Raw genomic sequence first — 22,331 nt, 5'->3', positions numbered from 1 at the left:
TTAACAGAAATGTTTTTGGGGGGGGGGTTTGCTGGAGGGATGGCTCAGTGGTTAAGAAGACTGGCCTCTCTTACAGAGGACCTGCATACATGTAGACAAACACTCATATACACAGAATAAAAAGAAGCTAGACTCAGACCAAAAAAAAAAAAAAAACTGTTTTCTAATACGCAGACTAAAGAAGGAAGGGGAGAAGAGAGCGAAAAATGGAGGGAATGGGAGGAAATTCGTGGAGAAGGGGGCTTGAGAAGGTAATATGTGAGTGCAGTATATAGAGTATGAAAACGCTATCACGAATCCTGGTGTGCTGTTTATGAAGCATTAATTAAAAGTCTCTGGCATCTACGCTACTGCCGTTACTGCTGTTTCATCGGGCTTGTTCCTATTGTGCATTTATACCCTGTCCTGTTTATGTCTGAGCTGTCTGCTCTGATGCTCTCTGCCCGTGGTCCCCAGCCGTGTTTTGAGTGCAGGCTTGGATTGTTTCATGTTGTCCCTTGTGTTGTTGGCATTAACCAGGGGTGATCTCAGTTGTGCCTTGTCTTTATGCCGGAAGTCCTACAGAACACTTCCCGAGTGGAGCAGAGAGCTAATGGCCACTCCAGGCTACACGAAACACAGCCTCTAGAAAGGGTCCCAGAAAACATTAGCTGGGCCCCAAGGATCCAGGTAAAGGCTCTCGGTAACGCAGGGACTACATGCAGACCCCCTGCCTTCAGGGGGTTCAGGTTTCTGCAGATTCCAGTCTCTTCCATCAGGAGCTTGGCCTCTAAAAATGTTTAAAAAATCAGTTTATGTGTGAGTGTTTGGTCTGCATAAACATCTGTGCACCCCACGTGCCTGGTACCCACAGAGGTCCGGAGAAGGTATCAGATCTCCTGGGACTGCAGTTACAGTCAGGTACGAGTAGCTATGGTGACATGGGAATAGAATCAGGGTCCTCAGGAAGAGCAGCCAGTGCATTTAACCACTAAGCCATCTCTCCAGGTCCCCTGTCCATTTTACTTTTTTTTTTTTTGACCTTTACTCACACTTCATAGATACCATGCTCCTACCTGCCTGATTCATCCCGACTTTCTTGAAATGCAGATATCCCCTAACCTTTCAACCTCAGCTCCTCTGACTAACTCATACCATCTGCTAAATACTCCTATGCACAGGTTAGAGTGGTCTGTGGGAGCAGAAATGGGACATGACCCTCAAGAGTTCGCACTATAGGCAAGACCCTCTCCATGTCTTTTAATCCCTGGTGCACTGCCTGGAAACACTTAAACTCCCCTCCATTGGTACAGATTCCTGGGTAGCCCTGAGAAGGGGGAAGGGGAGGAAACAAACCCCCACCATCCCTTTGTGGGTCTGATCGTTGTGGCTGAGGTGTATATTAGCCTCTATGCAAAAGTCCTCCAGGAGAAGGGGTGCTGCCCAACAGGACACTGGGCAGGTGTGGTATTGACTGGGGTACGTTGTGGGTAGAAGCAAATGTTGGGGTTTGAAATGTTGGTTTGCCATGGGATGTGAGAACAAAGCACCCACTGAGGCTCACTGGTGACGACTCACAGGCAGGCAGTGTTTGGAAGGGTAGGGTAGGCATAGTGCTGGAAACACTGGTTGTACTGACTGCTACAGGCTGCCCTAGCAAGATGTTTGTTACAGGGAAGCAACTCTAAGGCAGTCCAGCTTTGCCAGCCGGAGAAAGGGCACAGGTGGAGATCAGGAACGCAAGGGCATGGCTGAAAGTGTGCTCCTCTGTGCCGCCAATGGCATGCAGAGCCATAGCCTGCTGACGTCAAGGATGGCATTCTAGGCAGGCACTCAACCTACAGCATCCTTCCCTGCCACCATGGCCTAAACCTAGGTGGTAATTTAGGGAGTCATTTCTGATTTTATGCAGATCTAAGTAGTGGTTGGAGGACACTGTGGGTACAGCTGGAGCATCCAGAATCAATACTCTGGGAGATCACAAAGGTGTCAACTTGTATTGTCAAAGAACGAGCTGGCGACGGCAGACTTGAAAGCTGGAACGGTTGAGAGAGATTGTGCTGTTGAAGAGGGCTGTGTAGCTGTCTTCAAGTGTGGGCTCTCTGGGTTGTGGCCCTTCGGCCAAAGAGAGCAAGGCTGAATGGAATACACAGGATTCTTGGCATGCATCCTCCAGCTGCCCGCTATATTTTAAGTCTGAAAATACCTCTCGCTCCCAGTGCAGGCTCAGATGTGGAACACTTGGCCGTCAAGTTTATAGTGCTATTTTGAAGGCTATGAAGCCTTAAGGAGTTAGGACCTGGCTGGTAAAAATAAGTCCCTGGGGGCTGGGCTTCCAGTTATATTTGCCTTTAGTTCTGAACTGCTCTCTGCTGTCTTGTACTGAAAGATCTCAGCAAGCCCCTGCTGCCATTGAGGGAGCCTTTCCTGCCACCAGGGCCTAAAACAACAAATTATTCTTTGTTTCCATCAGATACTGTTACAATGAAGAATAGTAACCTTTCTCTTCTGCAGGTGTCTCTGCAGTTATCCTCTCTGACCAGTGCTGGTTTCCAGGGATGGTTTGAGTAGTCTAGAACCTCAGGCAGTGCCGTGGTGGGTACTATGCACGTACACTGTCAAAGGAGAGGTGACCCTGAGTCCTGGACTCATTTGGGGTGTACGATTAGAGGACTTGACTGTCTGTGCTGAGGGGAGATTCCTGAGGAGAAAGGCGAATGGGACATTTAGTGACTGGATAGTGGGTGGGAGGCTTCAAGTTACTTATCTTAACATTTCCTATAACCATGTGTGAAGTTGACGGTGACTGAGTCTGGCAGTGGCTTGTGACAAAAGGCATGCCACAGTACACTGCTAAAGTTGGAGGACGCAGAGTACCAAATGGTCCCAATGGTGGCTCTGTCACCAGCTTGTCTTTGAGCAACCACAAGGAGTGGCTCCACTGGTCACGTGGAGCTTCCCTTTTGTTAGCTGAGACATCTGACTGACCTCACAGCTTGCCAGAGTCCAGTCCCAGCATTCCTGCGGGTCCCTGGAATCGTACCTCTATTGAACTCTACAGTTGGAGGCCTGAGCGCCCCAGTGATAAAGGCAGAGGTGTGGTTGGGGTCACAGAGATGAAAGTCCAGATGAGGGTAACAAACATTCCTTTTAGGGTCCTGCAGGTCTAACTGAGGAGCTGAGAACAACAAGGTGCTGCCTTTTCTTCCCCCTAAACCTCCATCCCCGCCTGAGCCTTCAGGGTCAGGTTCTCACCTCTATTGAGGTGATTGGGTCAGGCTATGACCATAATTCGGTGACCGGTGACCGGGTCTCATTTCTTCCAGCCCTACCCCTGGTACCTGAGTAGGTGCAAAAGACAGGGTAGTGACAAACAGGAAGGGAGCTCAGATCTGCAGAGTGGAGATTTAATGGGACAGTCACCATGGTTCCTGTTGCAGTGGTCCCAGGCTGAAGCTCACAGTCTGGTATCTCTCCCAGCAGGCAGGCACAGAGAGCACCAAGGGTACCCCAGTAGCCACAAGGCCAGGCCATCCCTCCCTGTACCTCTGGGGCCTGGACTCCTAGTGCAGAGACAGAGGCCTGTTTGAGAAGTCTAGCCTCTCCTTCTGTCTCCTACCCCCACACTGACAGAATACCTGTGTCCTTGCCCCTCTGTCTTCTGGCCCTCAAGCAAGACTTTCCAGCCTGGGGACCAGACCTAGGGCTCTGCAGGAAAGCACATTTCTAGGACCGTGCATCCTGGGTCTCTGGCACATGTAAGGCACATTGTGGTTGTTGCTGTGGGACTGCTGGGGTCACTGTCCCCAGGGCAGTGTCAGCAGATGCTGGCTTCCAGGGTGAGGCATGGCTGTCAGTGTTGAAACAGGAGGCATAGTGCGCATAGGCCATCCCTGGGGCCTGCAGTGCAAGAGAGCAGGGACAAGGAGAGCCCTGGTCCACGGGCATCGATGGACACAAGATCCTTTTCCCCCATACCCCAGGCCTGGAGCCAATGGGAGGGGTTTATGGTCCCGGGCAGAGCTCGTGGCCAGAGCCAAGGCGCAGTCAAGGCGGCCCGGACCACTAAAGGCACAATCGTGGTGTCTGGGAGGTCGAGGGTCAGTCACCATCAAGGTTAGGCAGACACATTGACGTCCCTGAGAGAGATGGTGCTGCTGGGGGCCTCGTCCCCGAGCAGCAGGGCTGGCGAGTCTGGGTTCGTGTCTGCCTCAGCACCGCCCAGTTCTGCGCTGGGCTCCGCACTGGGCTCTGCACTGGGCTCGGCACTGGGGCCTAGCCCCTGGGATAGGATCTGCTGGATGGTTCTGCGCAAGTTGGGATGCAGCCGGCCCTGTGTCTGGTAGAAGACCTCTAGTGCGAAGGACTTGAGGGCGCCAGTGCAGAGATCCTCGTACAATGGGATGGTGTACATGCGCGACATCTGTGGAAGGCACCTGGTCACGCTAGCTGGCTCCCTGTGCACCCTCCACCACCCAGATCCAGATGTGCCCCAGAAGCTCAGGATGGCTTCAGGCTGGACTCCCGAGCTACAGTGCCCTCATCAGTCTCACCCCTCGCCTCTCCCTCTGGGCTGTCTCGGAGTTTGAGCTATAAGACTGGGCGAGGAGTGGAGATTAGCCTCTGCCTGAGAAGCCTGAATGGCCCTTTACCCAGACCTGGAAGGTGGACCTACAGCCCAGCTAGATCAAGGCTGAAGCCAGTGGAGATCTCTGGACTCTGGTACCCAACTCTCCCCTCTAAGGTGGAGTTCGGGCCACCCTCTGAGCCAGTCTTGCATTTTTCTCCTGCCTCTCCTGTACTGAGGCCCCTCTATTCTCACTTTGGACCTGATGGTTTCTATTCTCCTCTCCAGAACATGCCTGGCTTGCCTGAGTGAAGAGCCTGATGGGTGAGGAGAGGCTGTCCCACCCCTAGTCATGCCGGGGCATGGAGTCGCACCTGGTTCTCCAGAAAGCGGCGGACCCTGTGAAGATCAGGATAGTAGTCATTGCGGACGACAATCTGCAGCCAGCGGATGCGGATCTCAGTGTTCATGGAGTCCAGCAGGGATGAGTAGCATTTGGATAGACTCATCACCACCTCTGTGGGGAGGTGGGCGGGTTAGGGCTGCGCTGAATCCACACCCCTTTCCCAGGTTACCCTGTTGACTGTGGGACCTACCCTGGGGCAACGGGGATCCATCAAGCAGCCGGTCCAGGAAGAGTGCTGTCTGGAAGGTCCTCCACTTGGAGATGTCAATGGCACTGGCTGAAGCTGCTGCCTGCTCCAGGGGCTCTGCGGTCCACAGCTGGAAAAGGGCTTCCACAGGCCGGGTTAGGCTGGACCCCTGAGACAGGTCTGGCTCAGCCAGCGGTGGGCCTGTGGCATTGAGCCAGCGTTCGAACTCCAGCCCTGCAGGGAGACCAGGCCTGGGGTCCCTGCCTAGGCTGGGGAGGGACCACCAGAGCAGCCTGCCAGGGAGACCCCAAGCCCGAAGGGTATCCCTGAGCAGGGGGTCTCTTCTAGGACCCAGGGTCACCAAAGACAATGAGCATTTTCCTAGAAGTTTGTGCCTTCCCCTTGGAGCCACTGGAAAGGGCTCCTATGAAGGACACAGGGAGGCCAGAAAGCTTGGGTTGGCGACCAAGGAACCTTCACCTGCTACATGCCTGTCCTATATATAGCACTGGGGTGGAGAAGGCACTGCACTGTACTGCTCTGCTGAATACGCAGGCTCTGAGGACCCCTATCAACCCCACAGAGCACTTACATAGCTTCTGAAACGTAGGGACACCATTCCTAGACTCTGAAACCCTCTAGCACAGTATTTTCCCATGACTAGCTCCTCCAGTGCTTCCTTCAGTCTCCAGGCCTCAGATCCTCAGGAGATCCCTACCATGCAGCATCCTGACCTAGACCCCGCACAGTGCAGCAGTGGTCGATGGGCTTCCCTCCAGCCACTGCTGCCATTCAGTTTCTGGCCTTTGGGCCTGCAGCAGAGTAGGCAGCCTTACCTGCCCGGCAGTCCACGCTCTGCTCCTTCAGTTCAGGGAAGAAGCTCAAGAAGGAGTCCAGCAGGTCCTGGGCCACCACACTGGTGAATTTGTATTTCTCCACATAGGCCTGTGAGATGAGGGACATGGCCTTAGCAGGTATGGAAGGCTGGGGATGTTTAGCTCTGGCAGGGCAGAGTCGACACACTGGGACATCTTCTAAAGATGTGCATCACAGTCCACGTGACCCACAGGCCCTGCTGAAAGGGTAGGAGAAGGAGGGGACAGTACCTCAGCAGGCCATGTCCCAGTCTGATCCCCTGGTCCCCTTATCCTCAGAGAAGGACAACTCTGCCAGCTGGAAGAAGTTTTGGACAGGAGGTGGTAGGGCCTATGTACTTACTCTGAGAAAGTCGTCAAAGCGCTGGGGATCTCCACAGAGCTGGGACAGGTAGTAGACGAAACAGTAGCCCTTCTCATAGGTGAACAGGTTCATCAGGTGACTGGGATTCACTCCTGCAGAGAAACGCCTTGTCTGGGATGCTACCTGACACTCGTGTCCTGCACGGTGGGGCTGGGCTGGGGGCAGTAGTCTAGTACTGAGGATCGGGCAAGAAGGAGGGCCGCAGTCCTTCACATGAGTATCCACATCTTGGGTACACAGATGGAGTTTGCTCTGCTCCATGGAAACCAGTTCCCAGACCCTGTGGGACTGTGGTAGGTGGAGGCATCCAAGAGGTTTTCCCTGGGGGCTATGGATACCCAGGGTGGCCTTGGAAGGAGTTCAGGCACGGTGAGGCAGAGAAGCCCCAGCAAGGCAAGTGAACAGCAGGTAAAGGAGGGCCTGGGGATGCCATGCACGGGTTCCCAGAGTGAGCCTGGAGCAGAGAGTACCTGGTTCTAGCTTGACCTGCAACTTGCTAACCGGGCTATCTTCCCCAAGAAGCCGCATCTGCCTATGCAGGGCATCCAAGCGGAAGGCTGTCTCTAGGCAGGTGAAGGCAGCCCCTGAGTGGAGTCAGAGTAAGGGTGGAGGTCAGGGAGGCTGGAGGCCCTATATCAGGGTTGCCACTCTCTACCCACCTCCCAACCCCAGAGACGACTAGATGCTGTCAAGCTGGAGGCTAGGCAGGGCGCTGTGCCCGTTTGCAACTGGTGCCTAAGAGGGCCTGAGGCCCCTACCCCTGCCATAGCTGCCCCAGACAATACCGTAGGTCTCCGTGGTGATGCGGCGCTGTGCATAGGTGGCCAGGCCCTCACTCAGCCACATCTCCTCCCAAGTGGCGTTGGTGACAGCATTGCCAAACCAGCTGTGGGCTACCTCGTGGATGACGTCAATCACCAGGAACTCATCGCTCTCAAGGATGGAGGAGATGATGAAGGTGAGGCAGGGGTTCTCCATGGCCACGATGGGGAAGGAGGGCGGCAGGAACACGATGTCATATCTGTGCCCATAGGTGCAGAGTGAAGAATGGAGGGGCTCTGACCAGGACTCACCACACCCACAAATGTATGCTTCACCTGGGATGGCAGCCCAGCCCGGCAGTATCCCTTCCTCTCCAGGAGACAGAGAGGACAGAGAACTCAGACAAGGAGTTCCCGGTCTAGCCCTATGTCTTTCTCTGGGGGAAAGAGCATAGCCAGCCAGGAAAAGGAGTGGACGGACATACCTGCCCCACATGTATGGCCCGTATAATCGCTCTGCTGCACTCAGCCACTGTTCCACAGCACCTGATAACTTGCTGGTGGCTGTGGGTAGGAGGCATGGCTCAGCCCACACACGGCTCCTATCACAAGGCAGAGAAGGAGGACTGAGGCCGAAAAGCCCGGAGTTCACTTCCCCTACTGGATCCCCCATTGCCTTGTCTGCTCCTGGATATGGTCCTTCCCTCAACAAGTAGGGGAACTGCTTAAGGAACCCGAGGTGAATTCTGATCCTTTTGTCAGTGAAATGAAGGAACTGGTAGAGATGGGAGGGTACAGCTGGTTGTGTGGCAGCCCCGGGAGCTCTGACCAACCGCTAGGCAGGGCACTGGATGGGTCAGTTAGTTTTATGTCTGAAGACGGTGGGTGAAGAGGCACGCGGTAGATGTGTGCATAGGCTGCAGCCTTCTGAGCTCTTCCCGAGGCCCAGGTGCCCAGAACAGTGTAGCAGGGTGCAGAGGGGCCTTACCTGGGCCCAATGTCTGCTGGCTTGAGGTCTCCGGCCACAAGGGCTACGAGGTAGGCGGGTACTGGGTGCTCCATGTGGAAGTGGTAGAGGCCTTCCTCTTCCACGTACGCGCTCTGAGTGGCACTCATCAGCACCTGTACCCCTGACGGGGCCTGCAATGGGCTAGGCTGAGGATTGGCACTCCATCATACAAACCACCTCCCAGGAAAGGGAACCACACTTTTAGTAGGGGACGCCACAACTCAGGTCAGAGGACCCCTTGTCTGTGACAGGGGACCTTATGGTCCCATTAGGGACCCTCCCCCTTCCCCCTCAGGTGTGACCATCACAACTCAGATCAGGGAACTTCATATCAATGAGGAAGCCCTCAGATTCTTATCAGGTAGTCTCAGAGGTTGTGTCAAGGAACCATGTCTCCTTGAGAGAGGACCGCACACTAGAACCCTAAATCTGCTCCAGTTGGAGGCTGCCATGCTTTGGCTATAACTCAGGACTCTCCCCTGAATCCTGAAGGCCTAGAGGTCTTGGAAACCAATGGTCAGGCACCATGTCTTCATCTGTGCTGTACCTGGGCCCTTCGCCTGGCCTCCATAAGGCCTGCCTTTGACTTCTCTGTGTGACTGTCCCACTACGCAGCTGGGATCCCAGTGTAGGCAAGCAGGAAGAGTACAGAAGTGGGTAGCCAGAGCCCATCTGCAGGCCTGCTGTAAGGTCCGGTCTCGGACAATGCCTAGGGAAGGCAGAAACAACCCCAACCGAGGTCCTGACCTTGACGACAGCTGAGTAGGTGCACTTGACTGCCGGCGTGTCGAAGCATGGGAAGAAGGAGCGGTTGCACACAGAGTGGCCCTGGGTGAAGACGAAAGGTTTGGCGTTGCCGTAGGTCAGCTCTGGGTCCAGCCACCAGATCTGTAGGTGAGGTGAAACACAGGCAGACACTGTCACCTACTCCAGGGCTCGAGGTATAGAGCCTGGGGAAAAGTCCCTTGTCGTTTTGTTACAGGCCCACATCTGCTCCTGCAGCCGTCACCTACCCACCTGGGACACTCACTCCCCTTCCCTGGCAGCAACTGCCGAATCCAGTTTGGGTGTGTGCCAGACGCCAGCCTTGTTCCAGACAGGAGGTCACATGTCTGGAGCTGACCCAGCTATGATATCTCCCACCCGCTGCCTGCCTGGGAAAAGACGGAAAATGCCCACCATGGCATTGGCTGAACTTCCAAAGGGAAACTTAACAGCTGAGTGTGAATACAGGGAATCATGGGAAACCAGAGCTTCCTTTCATTGGTGTAGAGGGAGTCAGCCCTGGTGCTGGTCCATCTGTGGGGCTAGAACGCAGACTAACTATGCTCTGATATGACAGGAGTGTCAAGGGGAGGGCCTCTGAGGCCAGTTCCTAGAGGGAGGGGCTGCAGCAAAGAGCCATTTCCAGTAATTTCTCACCCCCCCCCTCCTCTCAGGGCCAAGGTCGCTGGCCTAGACAACCTTTTTCCCAGCCATGACTGTTGAGACATTCAGACTCTTCAGATGACCAGGTCAGGTCCTGCCCCCACAGAGAAACTCCAGCCACAAGGCAATGTCTGCCCACACACTGCCCTCTACTAGGATCACAGGACTGTTGAAACAAAGTGACTTTTTCACTTTGGTTATCAAGGGCCCGTAGGGGCCATAGATAGGAAACACCCCAAACACTTCTCTGAATAGAAGTGCAGTCAAGACTGACTGTCATCACGGGGGACCGAGCCCACGCTGAGACCTCCAGACCCCAGATGAAGGGAGGTAGTATGTGGTGGGGTTGCCTGCTTCACAGACCCTGCCTGCCCTACAGACCCCAGACCGTGTGTGTGTGTGTGTGTGTGTGTGCGCTATTTATCCCAGACCCAGACAAGATGGCTGCTTTCAGACCCCAGAGCTGTGTGGGAATTCCTGTCCTTACACACCCCCAGACCTGGGGTGGGGGTGGGGAGGACTATACCACAGAACCCAGGATCTGGGAAGCTGTCTGCACATAGACCCTAGCTGTGCATTTCCCGAAGAGTCAAGACTAGGGGAGTAATGCCTTGCCTCACAGACCTGGGGGTATGCCTACTTCACAGACCCCAGATCTGGGGGGAGATTCTCACCCCAACAGATCCAGAAACTGATACCTTCCCCATAGACTCCACTTCCAGGAAGCTGCCTGTCAACAGGTCACAGACCTGAGTGGGGTGCTTGCCATGCAGACCTGGTTCCTGGACCTCTTCCTAGCACTGTCTGCTCCCCCAGCAACCCTGCAGCTGTGTCTTTCTGTTTTTGCTGGGAGCTGCTTAAGTGCAGCCTCCAGAGGTCTGGGACCAAGAGACCTGAATGGAGGAGGAGTGTTCCTGCAGTAGATCCTGTGGCTGGTGGATTCTTGGTCCACTCTGGGAGCACAGGCTCTCAAACGCCCCTCAGTCTCTTCCTTAAACCAGCTACACTTCAGTGCTTCCATCTCCTCCCCCTCTGAAGCCTTAGGCTCTGCCTACATTTTGCCCTATACCTCCACCACCATGCCTTGGCTCCGGTGGGCAAGGTGCCTTTCCAGACACTAATGATACTACCTTAGAGGTGGGAGTCACCTGCCCTGCCCCTGGATGGTGGGTAAAGAATGGGTGAGCCAACTTTAGATCCTGTGGGGCAAGAAAAAACTGTTCTTGCTGGGGTGGGAATGAAGGCCTGGGGTTCAGAGGAGCCCTAGGATCTGCAATACCTCCAAACTGCTGCCCCTAGAGTTGGAGCCACTGTCAGGGCCTTCTGGGAAAACATAATGGCTCCCGCTGCATCCTCACTAGGCACAGGGCAGATGGGGATGCACGCTCTGAGCTCCTCAATGCTCATGCGTAACAACAGTAGGCACCTGAGGTTAGAGGCCAATCTGCTTCCATGAGTTACTTTGGAGCCACCCAGACTGTGAGGACCCCGCAGCTTTCCCTGTCTGGAACAACCACAGCCCCCATACATCAGGGCGCCCTTGTCCCCTGGCCTCGTCTATTTATTGCAGCAATGAGGTCTCCATTTCCACCCCTCGCTCTTAATGGCAGAGCAAACACATACAGCGCACATCCACAAGTGGCAGCCAGGAAGTGGCTCACTTGTCAGTTTTCACCCAGCATGCTAAGAAGCAGGCCTAACATCTGCAGAGGCCCGACACTTGCACAGGAGCAGAGGGCTGAACCCTGTTGACTGGTTGGTTGCAGGCACAGGGCAGGAGGGACTCTGGGACGAGGTGGCCAGCCCCAATCCAGACTCATGAGAAGAGTACAGGAAGCCCACAGATGTGAATCCCATCTGGCCTTTTTCTGCCCAGATGTCAACTTGTTCCTCGGTGGCTCCTGGCCTGTTCCTTTGGGCTCCCCAAGAGGGGGCAGGTGGACCTTCCAAGGACCCTGCAGAGCTGCTGCCTGTGTATCCATGGTAGATGTCACATGAGCACTCTCTACTACCTGGGGAGCTGGGGGAGGAACCATGCTTCAGGAGTCAAAGGTCCTGCTCCATTCTGCAAACCCACTGACTGCTGCCCCAGCACTAGCTCGACATTCTCTGCTTTTCCATGAGGGCCTGTGGGATGGTGGGTGCCCAGTGCAGAATTGCGAAGTAGAGCACACCTGTCCCAGCATGTCACAGTACAGCACAGGGAGCCCAAAGCCACGCCTCACCGTTTACAAGGCCTTGTCTGTCACCCACTGTCCCTCATTCCACCTCCAGAGAACAGACCTGGGTGTCCTCAAGCCCTCTTAAAGTCCAGGTCACAGAGTGGCCCTTCTGTATCAGGCACTCTCAGAACACCTCTCAATGCTGGACTCTTACAGCTGGCTTAGGAGAGCCCCACCAGAAGCTGCTCTTGTACCCAGACACGGGTACAAGACGGGAAGTCATCGTTTTCCACCTTCCCCCTGAGAAACACACTGTGTTTCTCTACTGTCCACCGGACCTGGACCTGGGGCTCTACTCAAAGGTCCCAAGAACTTGTAGGCAACATCTGGGAATTACCGCGGGCGGACTCGTGGGCCAGGCTGCCCCTCGCTCTCTGCAGGTGTCCCAGGAGCAGGGTGCAGCAGTGAAGTGACCCAGCAGTGAATCGAGGGGTGCCTTCAGAGCCCTGCTGACCACCCACAATCCTGATGCCCACCCGGGCGTGACTCACGGCGGGGGCGTCGGTCGAGGTGTAGCGTAGGATGACCTGGAAGGGCTGGTGCGCCTGCACCTCGGGAGGCAGTGTGATGGTCAGAGAGGAGCCATAGTCGGTGAACGGGTCCAGCCTGAAGGCCAGCGGGCAGCCGGCAGACTCCGCTCCAGGCGCATCGGCGAAAGCGGGCAGCGGGGGCCCTGACCCCGGGGCAGGGAAGGCGAAGGTGCAGGGCGACTCGGAGGTGGCGGAGGCGCGGCGGAACGAAACCGAGTGTAGGCGCAAGGCCGGGTGCGCGTCGAGCACGAGCGCGCGGGGCGCGGGCCGCAGCGCGCACAGTTCCAGCACCAGGCAGCCGGCCAGCTCACGCGCCTCGGGCCGTAGCTCCAGGCCCAGCTGCAGGTGGCGGAGGCGGAAGAGCTGCGCGCTGGAGGCCGAGGCCACGTCCAGGGCGGGCGGCGGCTCCGGCGGCGGGCGGGCGGGCGCGGCTTCGGCGCCGGGCGCCTTGCGGCAGCAGCACTGCGCCGCCATGACCACCGACGCTAGGTGAAATCCATGGGCGGCGGCCGCTGCAGGCCGCGGACAGTGGGCGAGGGGCTCGGGAGGCGGTGGCGGTGGTGGTGGCGGTGGCGGTGGTGGTGGCGGCGGCGGTGGCGGCGGGGCGCGGGCACAACAGGAAGTCGCGCCGGGAGCCGCCCGGCCCGTCCCCGCGCGGTGCGCCGCCCCGCTCAGGCTGGGCTCGGCAGCCACCGGGGGCGCTGTGTACGGCCCCGGGCCTGTGCACCGAGACGGCGAGATCGGCGGAGCAGAACGCGAGGCAGGACGCCCTGGAAGGCTGTGCGTCTTCAGGCTGCGCGCTGGCAGCTAGGACTTGCGGGATTGTCTTGGAGGCGGGACCGTCGCTTTCCCAGGGACGCAGGTGACACCTCTTCCAGTCCGTCCTCAGACTCCGGGAACGATTCTTGTGGTTTTCCTGACGCGATTCCCCCTTGAGTCCTCCAGTTAGCCTGGGCAGTAGCCATGGGGTGCAAAGTAACTTGGGGAAAATGCACCCCTGTCAAGTATATAGTCCGTACAGGTGTGGCCATTTAGATAGAAGTTAGGCATAAAAAGAAGCTTGTCAGTTACACTGGCCAAGTTTTAGGATCGGCTTTTGGTTGTTGTCGAGGTGTGTGTGGAGTGAAGATAACACTGATGAACGCAGTTCTGTCTTAGGCGCCAATGCAAGGGCTTCAGGGCTGCAGGGACATTTTAGACTAGCGCAACAAGACTATTCAAAAGTTGAGGTGTCCAATACCAGGACCAACACAAGGTGTGGACAGAGGTGTCCTGTTATCTATCGTTGGGAGGCAGAAACAGATTCTGAGAGAGAGGAACTTTTAAGGCTGGGGGAATGAATATTCAGGAGAGAGACACTCTGTCTCCTGCTCTGATAGTGTGGCTGTAGTGTCATTTCTGAGGAGTGCTGTCTGGATTCAGTCTCCCCAAATATAAGGCAAGTGGTCCAGCCCTTCTTCCACAGGTGAGAGGCACAGCTAAGAGGAGAGCAGGCTGCAGGTGCGGCTTGAACACCGAAGCATGGCTTCCTTTAGCAGTGATCCCTCAAGTCTCTATGCGTCCCCTTAGCTGGCAGTACATGGAATCACTCCTGGAGCCCTCATTTCAGACCCTGCAGGAACTCCAAGGCTCACACCATCATTCAGAGGCAAGGATTAGAGGGAGGAAGACTGGCACTTGGGGGGTGGAGACGAAAGGATCAACAGTTCCCAGTCATGCTTGGCTGTATATGGAGTGTGTGCAGCCAGCCGGGTTAAAAAGTGTGAAGAGACCACAGAGTTAAGGTGATTGCTACTGTCAGGTGTCCAGAGGCCTGTCCACCATACTATGTACTAAGCTATTCTCAACTCAATTGGACTGCCCTGTAGGCTTGGGTCCCTTTTGTCCGAATGATGTAGATTGTGGGGTACCCTCAGCCCAGTGTCAAATTGTACCTGCAGAAGTTGCGGGTGTTATCATTTCTGTCTTGGTGATACTTTCCTCTGCAAACAGAAGTTGTGATATAGGGCAGCCTTAATCCAGATATTCCACTTCTACCGGTGTGCTGGGTGTGCTGCTACCCCGTATTTATATATAAGGAACCAGCTTGGCTTTTTGAAGACCGAGGGGACATTTTGCACTGTGGAGTCAGTAGACTGCCAACTCCAAGTCCTCAAATGCCTTCATCATCATGGTGCCCAGTCCAAGAACCTGTCCTTCTAACACTGATAAGCTATCAGGAGAGCCCCCTTGTGGTTACAGTCAGTGTTACACCCAAGGCACACTCCCCACTCCAACCCTGCCCACCAATCCCCTACCCTAAGAAGTGTTTGGAGAGGGGCCCTTGTAATCCCTGAGGCAGAGGTTTAGAGAGCTGGGTCTGGCTAAAGCTACAGTTGAATAGCTCCAAGAACTGGGCGGGTGGAAATAAAAACTTCCAGATACACTCCACAGATAACTTTCAACCTGGGCCTTATGTCCCTGTACCTTCGTCACCTCTAAGTGACTTGACTCTAGTAGGGCAGGTTAGGAGGTATGCCCTACCTTGATGGAAGAGCAGTGGCCTCTTGGAAGGTAGCAGGGATGAGCTACACAATCCGGGGGGAAAACCTGGGCATAGAGCCCTGGTCTCCGCAAGCTACTGCAGCTTCAGTGGCTGAATGGGGACAGTGGCAATGGTTCCTTTAAGGGATAAGCATAAGAGACATGGGGGAGGAAGCTCAGTGGTCAGATCAGCTTGTGCAGCAGTCCTGAAATGGATAGCGCCAGCCATTCACACCTGTGGGCTGGTGCTCCCTACAAGGTGGGAGGCAAACAGGGGCTATTGTGTTGGGTGGTGACAGACTATGACCTGCAAGAAGAAGCTGATGAAGACAAACCACTCAGGCTCCAGAGACCATGAACAGGGAAACCATAAATAGCAACTGGGGGGGGGGATTATTCACTTTATTTATTCACCGATTGACCGGTGGACACACATCTGTAATTTACACACGTAGCCCAGGTTGTTCTCTGCTCTTCACCCACTACTTCTTTAAATCCTGACTGCACTTGCAGGGCTCTTATGGAAACAGATGACTAAACCAGGCTGTGTGAACTACAAGAGCAATTAGCACAAGGTGGCAACTGATGGGCTTGCCTGCCAGTTGGGGAGGATGGTGCATAGGGCATAATGGAAGCTTGGCAATGCTAGGTCGCAGTCGCTCAGCCGCCGTCCGCACCGCCTCCCTTCCACAGCATAGCAGCTGTAAGCCAAAGATGGTGGGCCCATGACCTGCTGGGAGACTTTCTGTTCAGGTCTAAGGGATCAGAAAGAATTCAGGAGGCAGAGAGGTTCTGCCTACTAACCCAGGCACTCCCTTGGAGCAGGCAGCTAGGACCCTGGTTTGTCGCTCCCTATCAACTGTCTGTAGGCTTCCCAGACTCTACACGCAATTTCTCTACCTAAAACGTGCTTGCTGGTTTGGATTTGACCAAAACCTGACGAATAAACAAAGTTCCGCTTATTCAGTGGACACTCCTGTACTACCGTCAAGATGGGGCAACACCCGAGGCCAGCTGCCTAGTGGAAAAAGGAAAAAGTCTAGACACTTGGTCACCCAGCAGCTGAATGGTGCGGCTTACTCCGGATCAGTGGGTTCCTGGGGCAGGATGGCTTGGGCCTGAAGGGTCTGTTCATACTTCTGCAGTTGAGCCCAGAAACCCAAATTGGGCTCGGCTACCGGGCGGGCGCTCTTCACCATCTGTAATCAAGAGAGCTCCGGTGAGAGACCTGACCGACAGCGGAGGGTGTAGAGGCTCCGCCCCGAGTGTGAAGGGTGGAGCCCGTCCCGGAAAAACCACTCCTTCTCTGTGGAACCCGCCCCGGAAGACCCGCCCCTGGAAGCTCGCACCTGAAAGGCGCAATCTAGGCTGTGGCCGCGGTGCCGCATTAGGTAGGCGGTGCAAACGGCGGCTGAGCGACTGCGGCCGTTCTTGCAGTACACGAGGCAGGAGCCGCCGTCGCGCACCGCGGCTTCCATGGCGGCACAAGTGGGCTCCAGGTGTGTCAGCAAGTCCTCAGCTGGGTCGTCGAACACGGGTACGCGCAGCTCGGCCACTCCGGGTGCGCGCGGCCCGGGCTGCTGGCGGGAGACGTTGACGCACAGAGTGATGCCCGCGCGCACCAACAGCTCCGTCGCACCCGCGGCTCGCGCATTCCCGATGAAGAGCGCCGGGGCGACGCGCGCAAACGGCGGCTGTGCGGCCTCCGAGGTGCCCATGACCCCTGCGACCCTAGGGTCATCTAGGGGCCACGAGCTGCGAGGTCCTTTCTCTGGCCACTAGGAGGCGACCTCACCAGTTCGTTGGGCGGAGCCTTTCCTGTCCTCGGCTCGGGATTGGCTGTTGGCAGTGGGTGGGGACAGCAGCTGGCGATTTGGGTGCAAAACAGGGAGGCCCTGTCATCCGCATTGGTCTAGACGGATGATTAACTTCTTTAGTGTGGGCCTTCTGCCCAGGACAGCAGGCCACTGGTCAGTTGCAGCTTTATTCCCTTTCGTTAAATACTTTCTAGCAAATTGCTCCTTGGCGCCCTCAAGTTTTTCTTTGTAAAACATGGTTCATATACAATAAAACTACCACTGAATTTGTGTCTTCATAGACCTTTTTAAAAACTTAACCGTTAGTTGTTTGGGTCAGTATTGTGACTTCCCTAAGGAAAGTGAGGCTGTGGAGATGGCTCCGTGGGTGAAGGCACCCACAGTTGCTAAGCTTGACAACCCCGAGTTCTATCTATTCCTGGAACCCACACAGTGGAAGGAGAGAACGGACTTTTGCAAGTTGTCCTCTGACTTGCCCGGTGTGTGTGCGTGCGCGCGCTTGCGTGCTTGCGCATGTGTGCCCTTTCATAATCACAAGCGCTCACAGAAGTAATCTTAAAATTAAGAAATAGAAGTAGTTAGTGTCTATGAGAGTCATTTTTTCCGAATGTCCAGAATTTTAGAGGCTAGTTTTCGTGAAGTACCACTATCTCACAGCCCTAGATACTTAGTTAATTTCAGTTTCAATATTGTTATAATAGTGACGACTTTTGGTTTCACTTTCATGGTTACAATTTGCAACCAGAAGTCAGTTTCAATTACGCCTTACATCCCTATCCGCAAAAATCTTGCCAAAAAGAAAAAAAAAATACTCTGTTTTCCTACTACTAGGTCTTGACTGTAGCCTGTAGCCTGGTCCTCCTCTTGTGTTAAGCACCCAGGTGAGCCTGGCTGCCACTCCAGGTGGAGGAGGCCTTAGCAGCAGCTATCTTACCCTTTTGAGTCCCTAAGGAAGAACTGACATGACTTGACTGGGACAGGAAAGCAATATGTGGTCAGTAAACAGTTCCAATCTCAAGGGAATGAGTTAAGTATGAATGACCTGGGCTGGGGGGATGGCTCAGCCGTTAAGAGCACTGACTGCTCTTCCAGAGGTCCTGAGTTCAATTCCCAGCAACCATATGATGGTTCACAACCATCTGTAATAGGATCCGATGCTGTCTTCTGGTTTACCTGAAGACAGAGACGGTGTACGCATATACATAAAATAAATATAAAAAAAAGAACTGTTGTCTAAGAAGGTATAAATTGCCAGAGAGAATAAATAAAGTGTTTTAAAAACAAGTATAAATGGCTCTGGCTGGCAGTGTGGCTTCAGGTTGTCCCAGACTGCTTGTTCCAGTGTAGAAAGTTTCAGCAGCATTTGTGGCCACAGAACAAAATTAAGGCATTTTTCAAATACATCAGTGGAAACATCAGGTGAGTGGGTTACGGCAGAATGGGGAAATTTGGCATAGGTATCAGATATTCTCTGGTGACGTTTCTTAGCCTTTGGGTTGGAGGGAGCTAGTAGTCTGTCAGTACAGTCCAAACAGTTTTACCTAATAGTCACACATTTTAGTGTATATATTGAGGACATGGTTGCTACAAGGTATGGTTAAACAGAAGGTTTTTATTTTTTATTTATTTTGTATTTTCCAGACAGGGTTTCTCTGTGTAGCCCTGGCTGTCCTGGAACTCTGCAGACCAAGCTGGCCTCAAACTCAGAGACCTTCCTGCCTCTGCCTCCCTAGTGCTGGGATTAAAGATGTGCCCAGCAGAAGGTTTTTATTGTAGAAATGGGGGAGAGTCTAGCCAGAGGCATCTGGAAGAGTCCAGAGCGTGCACCGCCCCCCACACACACAGAGGGTGGGGAGGGAGGAAGAGGGAGGAGACTGAACATGGCCAGTAGACTAGACTAGGCCTTGGGAGGAGAGAAGAACAAGAGAGAAAGAGAAAAGAGGACTGAGAAAGAGGGGCCAAAAGACGGAGCATAGCTGAAACATCAGGGTTATAAGGACAATGGGAAAGCGGGAGGATGCCTATGAGCTGGGGAAGTTTGGGGAAAGGGACAGGTGAGAAAAGCCAGCGTTCCTTCTAGGCTCTGCCCCACAGTTACCTGGCAACAGCCAAGTATGCCTGACTCAGTGTTAAAGGGATTGTTTGCCCTCTCCTCTCTTCCCTCTCTGCCCCTTTCTCCCCACTCCCCTCTCCCCACCTCTGCCTTTGTCTCTACTCCCTCAACTCCCCTCCTCATGCCCTGAATAAACTATTCTATGCTATACCCACTGTGTGGCTGGTGCCTCAGGAGAAAGGGATGCCTCAGCATGGCCCGCAGAGGCACCCCCTTCCACCTCACCATACCTTGTCTCTATCAAACATACCCTGGTTCTTTCTTTGTTATAAAACACACCAAGCATGGACTCTGAAATGTGTAACAATACTTGAGATACCGAGGGAGCCTGGAGGCCAGCATGTGCTTTGGTGTGCTAATAGGAACCATGGATAGCCATTTGTCCCTTCAGACAGCCTTAAGGAAATGGCTCCTTTGGTAGAGGGGAACCAGCCTCACAAGTTCCAGAGGAATGCTGGGTTTTGCCGGAAGCAGATGTGGGCAATGCATGGCCATTAGGGGGCGCGAATGAGAGCCCACATTTAACTCTGGACCTGTAACGCTCCAGCTCTCTGTGGTCTGGGTATTCTGATTGTCTAGTCAGTGTTGTGGAATCTTTAGCTGGGTATGATATTTTTCTACTGATGATATTCCCTTAGTTTATAGGAGCCACCCACTCAGGTGTAGATTCCTCTATCCCCAGCTCTGGATGTTCCCATATGTCAGGGAAGGCTCACTCTGTGATGCTGTCTAGGTTACCTTTCTGTTGCTGTGCTAAGATATCATGACTAAGGCAACTTATAAAATGAAGCACTTAATTTGGGGCTCAGGGTTATAGACGGTAAAAGGATCCATGACCATCATGGAGGAGAGCATAGAACAAGCATGCAGGTATGGCTCAGAGACAGTAATAAAACAACCACAGGTGCGGGGGGTTGGGGGGAGCAGGGGATCGAGCAAGCATGGAAGCTAACTGGGAATGTGGGTGCTTTAGAGACCACAAGTCCCACCCCCAGTGACATACTTTCCCAACCGGATCACACCTCATCCTTTTCAGATAGTTTCGTCAACTACCCATCAATCATTCAAACATGAGTCTGTGCAAGGCATTCTTATTCAAACCATCACAGAGGGCCTCAGGAATGGGATTGGGCTAATGGGAATGAGGAGGGGTGTGAAAGTCTTTTCTGTCCTATCTAGTGGCCAGCAGGGGACTTTGGGTAAAGGCAGGGGACTGGGAGAAGCAGTCGGTAGAGTTTGGGACCACTGAATCAAAGCAGACTTGGAATCCTATTCTGAGATTTCTCCATGTGCTTCCCTAGAGGGTACTGAAGGTGGGTGTTGTTCCAAAGTTTCTGATCTCATATTTCATGCTCAACTCTACCGAACTCATGCGTCGGTTACCAAGTCTGTGTACCTCTGGGTTATCCCCAGGGTAGCTGGAATATACTTTCTGAAGCTGGGGTTTTCTGGAGAGGAGTCCTGACTCTGGCCAGTTGTGCTGATTGACCATTAGTGTGAGTTGACAAACCAGTTCGACAGGTCATGACCCACATACTTAGTTTTCAATACAAATAGCGAAAAGAACAGAATAAGCCAATTATTGGGTGTATGCATGTAGTGGGTAAATTCTTTATGGACCGCTTCTGAGCTGGTTTTGCCACAATATAAAAGAGGTCTTGGGATAATGTGTTGCTGTCTTAAACAGTCTTATGGTGGGTTGAAAGCTAAAAGTTTAAGCCCCTGAGAGAACACATGGGACAGCATAGTTCTATGTAGAACAGCCCTGCTGTTCGACCTTCAGCCTGGATCATGAGGCCCCTACTGTCCCTCATACTCAATAGTCCTGAGTATGGACCACATTCCTGTAGCAGCAGCATATGGGAACGGCCCACAGACGCCATTCCTCAGGCCTGCTGAAGATCGGTTGACTCAGAAATGCCAGGGTAGATCAGAAAGCCTGCCTTTACCTCATCCTTCTATGGCTCCCTATGTACAGACATTTTCACACCTGATCTAGTCAGTCTTAAGTTATTTAAAGGCAAAGGGCCAAAACAGGAGTGAACACACACACACACACACACACACACACACGCCCCTCAAACAATAGAATTTTTCACTCAGCACATGTCACATATATTTATGTGCTTTTCTCTGACAACAGTTTTGGGCTTGGACCAATTGATGGGTACACATCATCAGTGGTACCCTGCACTGTCTGTCTTCCAGTTTTTGTGAGAGCCTAAAGTCGCCTTCTAGGCAATCGAGACAGAGTCCTTTGGGAATCCCACTTTTCTCACCATCGCTTCCAAGTGTCAAACCTGGGTCTAAGTGGAGAGTTCAAGTCGTCTTCTTTGTCAACGTTTCGGTCTTCAGCAGTTTTAGTAGAAAAGCCTCATTCCCAGCCAGTGAATCACTGAATTCTACAGCGACAGCAAAAGCGACAGCGGCGGCTCAGTAGGAACCTTCATGTTTGCAGACACCCAGTTTGGCAACCAAAGCCGCCAGTTTGCTGAAAGCAAATTGGCCTGAGATCCGCTTCCAATCATCAACCCCTGGAATCTGCCAAGTTTACCAATTCGCCAAAATTTTAAAAAGCTAGTGTTACTAGGGTTTTTTTTTTTTTTTAAAACGAATGTTAGCATACTATGAAAACATTCCTTTTGCATATTTTGGGATGATGTAAGGTCTTATTCTGGTCCAGGCTGACCTCTAACTTGCAGTGATTCTCCTGCCTCAGCTTCCTAAGTGCTGGGATGAGTCCTCACTATGCCTGGGGAACGTGTATGACAAACTGGAAATATAGCTTCTTGATCTTTGTATGCTAAGTATCCATGTGGGCATATGTGAAAAGAAATATAATTTTGGCACATCATGTCTTTCGGCCCAGCCTCATATCTGCCTCTCCTCTCAAGGTCCATGGGACCTCACCACACTGGTATCCAGCCATTCACTGTGCCTCTGGACATGTACTCCTGTGCATCCTGTCCTGGAAGCCCCTCTCCCTGAGTTTTCTCCCTTCTGCCAGGACCAGGCTCCACCCACTGCATAAAGCTGGACTTAGCACTCAGAAGGCCTTAAGGAAGCCTTGGCCCCAGTGTTTTCCGCCCAGCGTTTTCTTTGTGAGTGCTGGTAGCTTCTGGCTCAGAGGCTAATTCACAGAGCGTCTTACACGCGGACCCAGCACGCACAGAAGGCATTAGCAATGGCAGAGCCTGCTTTCTCAGCTCAGGGATTGGTGGTGTTTGAAATAGGCCGGTAGCAATCACAACGCTTTCGAGAATTGGCCAATTAGCGAGGTTTGCCCAGCCGGTCTGAGTGGGGGAGGAGTCAGCACAACTTAGCTCGGGATTGGCTGTGGCTGGGAGGGACGTCTCCATGGCAACGTGACGCACTTTTGTGCTGAGTCTACCTGGTTACTCTGAGACGCTTCACTGCTCTGAGATGCTTGGTGTGGTTTAGACCGAAGTGTCTGTCTGCTGAGGTCAGTGGGCAAGGTTAGATCACACATGGTCTTGACGGCCCTTACAGTGGCGACCGCTCTTGGGAACACTAGGGAACCCTGTCCCCA

The 22,331-nt window shown here is 53.6% G+C and overlaps 3 protein-coding genes across 18 annotated transcripts in view; 1 reads left to right on the top strand and 2 right to left on the bottom strand.

Moving 5' to 3' along the window:
* Positions 1-3,108: 3,108 nt before the first annotated feature.
* Positions 3,109-15,804, bottom strand: Rnpepl1 (arginyl aminopeptidase like 1). Of its 4 annotated transcripts, NM_001271177.1 has the most exon segments (11): positions 3,109-4,402; positions 4,921-5,063; positions 5,143-5,373; positions 5,976-6,084; positions 6,358-6,470; positions 6,849-6,962; positions 7,164-7,399; positions 7,625-7,741; positions 8,128-8,279; positions 8,896-9,036; positions 12,290-12,802. In NM_001271177.1, coding segments are annotated over 11 exon segments (2,175 nt in total). In that variant the 3' UTR covers positions 3,109-4,096.
* The window catches only part of Ankmy1 (ankyrin repeat and MYND domain containing 1), a 54,132-nt gene continuing 44,627 nt past the window's right edge, over positions 12,827-22,331 (top strand). For 8 of the 13 annotated variants that reach the window (XR_010054632.1, XM_039084748.2, XM_039084741.2 and 5 more), the window contains exon 1: positions 12,827-13,190. Coding sequence is in view for 7 of the 13 variants with exons in the window: in XM_039084748.2 (XP_038940676.1) it covers positions 12,827-13,190 (364 nt within the window). In the remaining 6 variants the exon portion in view is untranslated. Of the gene's footprint in view, positions 13,191-17,563; positions 22,258-22,331 lie in introns of those variants that run through there. The other 5 variants (XM_039084747.2, XM_006245554.4, XM_039084746.2 and 2 more) reach the window with 3 other exon arrangements.
* Positions 15,233-16,608, bottom strand: Dusp28 (dual specificity phosphatase 28). The gene is made up of 2 exons (NM_001399375.1): positions 16,201-16,608; positions 15,233-16,050 (listed from the first exon to the last, which is right to left on the bottom strand). Exons 1-2 carry the CDS (start codon positions 16,567-16,569, stop codon positions 15,928-15,930), a joined length of 492 nt encoding a protein of 163 aa, NP_001386304.1. The 5' UTR covers positions 16,570-16,608; the 3' UTR covers positions 15,233-15,927.

This window comes from Rattus norvegicus, chromosome 9, assembly GCF_036323735.1.
Source record: "Rattus norvegicus strain BN/NHsdMcwi chromosome 9, GRCr8, whole genome shotgun sequence".
Taxonomy (NCBI): domain Eukaryota; kingdom Metazoa; phylum Chordata; class Mammalia; order Rodentia; family Muridae; genus Rattus; species Rattus norvegicus.
This window is presented reverse-complemented; position numbering and strand designations above follow the sequence as displayed.

What these genes read in the sequence shown, in the direction of transcription:
- Rnpepl1 (XM_039084212.2), bottom strand. Translation starts at nt 12,802, where the DNA reads ATGGCGGCGCAGTGCTGCTGCCGCAAGGCGCCCGGCGCCGAAGCCGCG. An exon ending in CCAGCAGACATTGGGCCCAG is followed by an intron (nt 7,742 to 8,127) that starts GTAAGGCCCCTC and finishes GCCTTGTGATAG; the next exon opens with GAGCCGTGTGTGGGCTGAGC. An exon ending in GAGCGTGGACTGCCGGGCAG is followed by an intron (nt 5,374 to 5,975) that starts GTAAGGCTGCCT and finishes GTCTCCCTGCAG; the next exon opens with GGCTGGAGTTCGAACGCTGG.
- Dusp28 (NM_001399375.1), bottom strand. Translation starts at nt 16,569, where the DNA reads ATGGGCACCTCGGAGGCCGCACAGCCGCCGTTTGCGCGCGTCGCCCCG. An exon ending in GCCTAGATTGCGCCTTTCAG is followed by an intron (nt 16,051 to 16,200) that starts GTGCGAGCTTCC and finishes TCTTGATTACAG; the next exon opens with ATGGTGAAGAGCGCCCGCCC.